We start from the raw sequence: 7,154 nt of genomic DNA, 5'->3' as shown, positions 1-7,154 counted from the left end.
TATGCATTTAAAACAATTTCTATTTAGACAGAAATGTGACAATAATTATTGATCATTCCTTCAAGTTGGTATTTTGTTCGGTATCAATGAATGTATGTGTGTTGTGTGTGTTCGTGTTTAACACCTTTCTCAACAATTTTTCAGTCATATGAACGACGGTGTCTCCTTGTAGCAGTGAGCACAATGCCCAACTTTATAGTGCTGCCTCACTGGAATATCACGCCGTAGACACACGACATGATACCCCACCCAGTCACATTATACTGACACCGTGCTGACCAGTCCTAGTACTATCCTCTTAATGCTGAGTGCCAAGCGAGGAAGCTACTAGTACCATTTTTTATGTCTTTGGTACGACGCGGCCAGGGATCAAACCTACGCCCTCCCGCAATCGAAGCAGACGCTCTACCACTAGGCTACCAAGGCGGTCAGTATCAATGAAATTATGCTATTGCCCATCAATGAAGAAGTCAGCTTTCACATCTTATTTTGAACAGAATTGATAAATCTGATGTTAATCAGGATTTTTAACTGATTAATCTATGCATAAATGTTTGTCTCTCAACTCGACTGAGTTTTAAGACAGTTACCAGCAGTCAGCAAGTGGTGTTTCAGTGGATCCAGGACTACCAATTTTTCACCATATATACCTTGCTATAAATAGTATGCTAACAGTGACAAATTTGTACGGGATGGAATCTTGTTAATCATGCCAATCACCCGAAGCATAAAAAATACTCAGTTATTGGAATGCAGTAAGCCGTTGAGCAATACTCAGTTACTGGAATGCAGTAAGCCGTTGAACAATACTCAGTTATTGGAATGCAGTAAGCCGTTGAACAATACTCAGTTACTGGAATGCAGTAAGCCGTTGAACTATACTCAGTTATTGGAATGCAGTAAGCCGTGCTAAAAACCAAAAGTTAAGAAACTTATTAAACCTTACCCTGCTAAATTTCTATAATGAACTTGTCAATCTTTCAGTTTGGACAGTACCATTAACTGTTAAACTGTGGTACTTTCCAAAAATATACTGAATGAATAGCGAACAGTGCAGATCATGATCAGACTGCACAGATGTGCAGGCTGATCTTGGTCTGAACTCATCGCAAAGGCTCCTTCAGTGAAGCCCTCAATCCTATATGAGCCGTGCCATGGGAAAACCAACATAGTGCATTTGCGAACAGCATGGATTCAGGCCAGCCTGCGCATCCGCTTTCAAAGCCTATTGCAATTAGAGAAACTGTTAGCAAATAGCATGGATCCTGACCAGACTGCCCGGATGCGCAGGCTGGTCTGGATCCATGCTGGTCGCAAAGCCACTGTTGGTTTTCTCATGGTGCAGCTCATATATATTTTGTTGCCATTTAATGTGTATTATACAATACCTTAACTTTAAAAGTTTCATCTTCTGAAGAAAAGATAAATTTTAAACAAATAATGCTTTTCATCTTTATTTTTGCACTGTCAACATTTAATATTTCTCCATAAAATAGCAGGTTTGTAACGTTGATAAAATGCACTATTTAATACATATCAGATAGACTTGTTCTTCATAAAACACAATTGACAAATTGTGTCAAACTACAAATTAAGAAATAGAACCAAAATTCAGTTTTCTTGTGGCTGAAACAGTCCCCAAAGCCGATAAATAAATAAAGTTACTTTGATATCACAATATAATGTATGTATAACAAGTGTTCAGCATACAGAAAACATGAAGTATGGCTTGAAATACAAAATGTAGATATACATATTTTTTAACATATATAAAAATATCACATGTACTAGTTAAAATAATAATACTGTTCCTAGAACAACTTTCAAGCCTCCAGCAGTTTAAGAACTTGCAAGAAATTGGCCCTCAGATGTTGGCCCACAAATCTTGCATGAGTGTCATCTTTTATCAAAGGAAGTTGAATATAACATTAATAATTTCATGCAGCCTCACACCATGCCCAGTGAAGCCAAGATTTCTTTTACACCATTATTGCTTGAGAGTAATATTACCTGCAAGTGATAATTGACCTTAAGGTTTGTGAAGTAAATTATGAAACGTAAACTACAAAAATGTGTAGAGTTGAACATATATAATGAAATCAATTTGAGTAAACTGAATATCTAATACTTGTATGTCTTGGTCAAAATTTCATGCCACTGACAAATACATACCCTGGTCAATATAATACTTAAAACCTTTTAAAAACAACCCAGACTAACTGTGAACAAATGATTACAGCTGCTGACTCACGAATCACTTTCTGGTTAACACTGTTGATTCAATACAACATGAGGTCAGAAATTCTGATGAAACTTTTATGCTGGCATATCAAAGGTTTGTGGACCTACAGGGTGAAAACTTGCGTCTTCTTGCACCGGTTTGACTCGAAACCAAACAAAATAAAAAAGGAAAAAAATACTTGTACAGAAAACCAACTTCAGACGGTTTTGTACTCCAAAATAAATATAACAAAACATAATTATCACAGTTTAGTAATATATCACTTGTAACAAAAATATACATTCTTTTCTTCTTCTAAAGGGGCACAACTCTAGATTTGTTTTAAATTAGGATGTATGGTCATTTGCTAGTAACTGTACATAAATGTTTATATCTTCATTAATAAAGTTCTTGGCAGTCTTTACTCATTTATTCATAAAAGCACCCACATAACCTGCAAAATATGAAGAAAAAGAAAATCCACTGTCTTAGATAAACAGTAACAAGAGCTGTCCGTAAGACAGCCAAGCTCGACTATTCGAAATATTGTCACAGAAGCAGGAAATTATTACCCAAAATGTTAAATATCAAAAGAGTTTTAAGTTTGAAAGGGGACATAATTTGACCAAAATACATATCAGAGTTATGGGACTTGATGCTATCAACTAGTTTTATAACCCCGAAGAAACATGTTAGGTTTCAATTCAATATCTGCATTAGTTTTGGAGATAGTAACTTGCATGTAAACTTTAACCAGAATTTTCTAAGTCCAAAAGGGGGCATAATTTGTTCAAAATACATGTTAAGAGTTATGGAACTTTACCTAGTGAGGCTGGTTATTGACCTAGAAAAGGAATAAATAAGATTCAAAGCTATATGCCTTTTGGTAATAGCTGTATGTACTTGCACGCAAAACTTTAACCAGAATTTTCTAAGTCCAAAAGGGGGCATAATTTGCCCAAAATACATGTCAGAGTTATGGGACTTGATTCTATCAACTAGTTTTATAACCCCGAAGACACAAGTGAAGTTTCAATTTAATATCTGTATTAGTTTTGGAGATAGTAACTTACATGTTAAACTTTAACCAGGATTTTCTAAGTCCAAAAGGGGGCATAATTTGCCCAAAATACATGTCAGACTTATGGGACTTGACCTAGTGAGGTAGGTAATTGATCTAGAAAAAGAAAAAATAAGTTTCAAATCTATATGCCTTTTAGTAATAGCTGTATGTACTTGCACGCAAAACTTCAACCAGAATTTTCTAAGTCCAAAAGGGGGCATAATTTGGCCAAAATGAAGGTCAGAGTTATGGGACTTGGTGCTATCAACTAGTTTTATAACCCCGAAGACACATGTGAAGTTTCAATTCAATATCTGCATTAGTTTTGGAGATAGTAACTTGCATTTAAAACTTTAACCAAAATTTTCTAAGTCCAAAAGGGGGCATAATTTGCTCAAAATACATGTTAGAGTTATGGAACTTGACCCAGTGAGGTTGGTAATTGACCTAGAAAAAGAATAAATAAGTTTCAAAGCTATATGCCTTTAAATGATAGCTGTATGTACTTGCATGCAAAAACTTAACCAAGGTGTGACGCCAACGCCGACGCCGACACCAGGGTGAGTAGAATAGCTAGACTATTCTTCGAATAGTCGAGCTAAAAACAGGACATTTAAAGCTGTCATTTAGGTGTTCTTTACAGGTTATACCAATAGATCAAACAAAGTTTTGACTTAAAATTATTTGTAGATAAATTTTGAAAAATTTGACATTCTGATATACATCTGGAGGCATGCCCCTTGAGCAAAAGATATACCCAGCAAGCATTACCACATGGGGTCAAATGGCTCAGTTATTGATCTGCATGGCAATTTCAATGTTTATGTTTTTATTTGAACCACCAGAAATGTCATAATCTACATTACTGTAAAATCATTTATTTTAGTGAGAGACTAATTTTTGCAGATTTCGCGATTGTGTCTATCTGCAAAATTAAAGCCTAATGAACACAGAAAATTCATACATGTTATGCCTCCTCGAACTTAAGCCACAACGAAATAGCCATTTTTGCTTAAACTGCAAAATTCAATACCAACATAATTAAATGTTTTCACAGTATGTGAATTTATGAAATTTGACTCGGTTAAGTAAAACTCACTGACATTAGCCTGATCTTGAGCCATGTTGCAAATCTGATGTTGGCCTGACACCAAAAACTGACTCTGGGCCAATTTTGAAATCTGTATCTGACCGACATCGGACCAATATGAAATGTTTGCTGGGTAAGCTTTCAAAGAATACTCTAACAATGAGATTACTAACACTTTCATATCCTTTATATACATGTATAACTGTTCGATTCATATATACTGTAGCAGCAGTTTTCCAACAATTCTACAATGTTTTACAATTACTAGAAAAGTTATTTATCAATGTAAATGTAATGGCCATAGAATGATGAACTGACAACAAATGGTTTCAAAAATGCAATTTTCAAAACTCTGTAGCCAAAAATGGCTGGACTCTACATCAATGAATACCGAAAGATGCTAATTTTAGATCTGCAGACTAAAAGCGTTTTTAATCATTTAGTTCATATAAACAATTCCTTGAGTTATTACAATTAATGTAAAAAAAAAAAAACTTTAAGGTGGTGATTTAGATAGTGTGTAGTCATTTTTCTATTTTTTCGAAATGATGATTTATGGGCATAATTTAACTTTAAACCAACTCGAGCACAGTTTCACAGTTATTAAATATCTAACAATTGCAACCTCCTTAAAAAGGAAGACATTTAAAATGCAACTTTACAATCATATCCATTTTTACAAAAAAAATAAAAAAATGATAAGACCTTTAAAGTCTTAATTATTTGCAAAAAGCAGTAACAAAAAGACTTCATTTTGAAATATATACAATTATTCTATTTTTTCTTTTACACGTATATATACAATAATATTACACAATCATCAGTATTTGATCAATATTACTTGGCCTACGAAATTTCTATCTACATGTGACTGGAAAGTATAAATCTTTTGTGACAAAATCATGGCGATAAATGCATCAAGTCTATATAATAATGGAATTATGTAAATTCTATTTTGATTCATTTGACCCCTCCGTTTCTTCATCTGCCTCGTCTGCATTTTGTATCGTCGTTCCCAAGATTCCCTCAATATCCGATATTGCACGCTGTAAAAGAAACAAAATAATTCTAAAGAATCAAATATTGTGTATAAAAAATATTTTCGTAAATTTTTACTGATTTTACTGACACTTTTTGTGATACAGCTCCCGAGTAACTGCAATGGCTAAGTTGTATCAGTAAATAGATGTACTCTTAAAAAAAACCAGGTCAATATGTTGATCTATCAACCTGGGTAAAATGATGGCAACTGAGGGCATAGCATTTTTCCAGGACAATAAATTTGCAAATTGACAAAATCAAAAAGGCAATGATTGCTTTGTTATTTAATCCAACTTCTTGCACAGTTCAATTTGAGTATTTGGCTCCGCCCACAAATCATTACAACATTATGAGATCACTGCTGATTCATACCCTGGCAAATCTGAAAATTTTGTTCTGTCCATGAGTCAGTAAGATGTTTATCATTATCATGTGACTGTATTTAGACCAATAAAAAAAAATAACTAAAAATATATCCTTAAAATTTATCAATTAGTTTAAATAATTTTACTGAATTACAATTCGCAGAATATTTTGAAACTTAAAGTAAAGCACTGATAAATACAGGTAAAGAATACAGTAGAAGACCAATGAGGCTCTGGACTGGAGCAAAAATAAACAACATTATTACATCTTACAGTGTATTACCAATAATTTGTACTCACACTGAAGTTTGTGTCCCCTTGCATATTTGGTGCTGAAATTTCTTGATGGATTACAGACATGTTTCGGGCAAAACTTGCTAAGGCACCTTGCAAAGTCTCACCTATTGCTCTGAAATAGCAAGAAAAGTACCAATTCGTTAGGACTTGAATATGTAGATGGTTCCATTATCAATTATTTATTATCCCCAATGCATTAAAGAGACATGTCTCCAGATTTTTGTCTAAATGTGTTAAAGTTTTTTGTAATCTAATATACAAATTTCATGCTATGAAATAATTTAATTTCACTCTTGCGGTTATAAAAAAAAGTGTTTTTTTTGTTGGGACCTTAATCCACGTATTTGACTTTTCGCAAAATAAGATAACAGGAAAGGTTTATTTCTCTGTTCAATAACTCGATCGTAAAGTCCTTGAAAATCAGTCCCCTACAAGTATTAATGATGTGACAATATGCTGATTTGAATGGATACTTACAACATGCCTAATTTTTCTCTATTAAAACTGTCTATTAACATGAATACTGTTCCTTGTTTCTCCTGAAAACACAACAAAACACATTCGTCTTATATACATGTACAGTCAAACCTGTCTATATGGACCATGCTTTGGAAAATGAAAAACGAAATTCATTAACGAAGTCTCTCATATCAGATATAAAGTTGCAGTCTTTATTCAATGGTGGTTTTAAATAGATTTTACTGTGTATCAAAGAAAACAAAGTCGTACAGTCCGTTTTCACCTATAAGATGCTCACACTTATAAGACTCACCCATAACCTCATATGGATAATCTAAAGGGTTTTGCACTGACCCTAGTACAGGACGTAGTTACATTTCAAGGGTGCAAGAAAGGAATTCGCAGAAATGCATTTTTTTTCTGAAACATTTTATACTTTGTCACCAATTACATGTAGTAAGAAAAATTAGTTTGTCAATTGTGCTTACTCTTTAGCTGCAATTCATATCGCTAACTCTCACTGATAAATAAATGAAAATTTTTTTGTTCAAAGGTTTCACCAGCTTTTAACAGCTCTTTGAGTGGTAAAATGTCAAACTATACTGGTAATCTACTTCT

General features: G+C 33.7%; 1 protein-coding gene across 9 annotated transcripts in view; it reads right to left on the bottom strand.

Moving 5' to 3' along the window:
- Positions 1–1,438: 1,438 nt before the first annotated feature.
- Positions 1,439–7,154, bottom strand: part of LOC123566729 (IQ domain-containing protein H-like) — a 53,680-nt gene continuing 47,964 nt past the window's right edge. For all 9 annotated transcript variants that reach the window (XM_053549603.1, XM_045300238.2, XM_045300239.2 and 6 more), the window contains 3 exons: positions 6,555–6,616; positions 6,081–6,189; positions 1,439–5,420 (listed from right to left, as the gene is read on the bottom strand). In XM_053549603.1, coding sequence (XP_053405578.1) covers positions 5,325–5,420; positions 6,081–6,189; positions 6,555–6,616 — 267 coding nt within the window. In that variant the 3' untranslated portion in view covers positions 1,439–5,324. The remainder of the gene's footprint in view (positions 5,421–6,080; positions 6,190–6,554; positions 6,617–7,154) is intronic.

This window comes from Mercenaria mercenaria, chromosome 8 (genome assembly GCF_021730395.1).
Source record: "Mercenaria mercenaria strain notata chromosome 8, MADL_Memer_1, whole genome shotgun sequence".
Lineage (NCBI taxonomy): Eukaryota > Metazoa > Mollusca > Bivalvia > Venerida > Veneridae > Mercenaria > Mercenaria mercenaria.
Note: the sequence above shows the minus strand (reverse complement) of the source record. Positions and strands in the feature narration are given on the sequence as shown.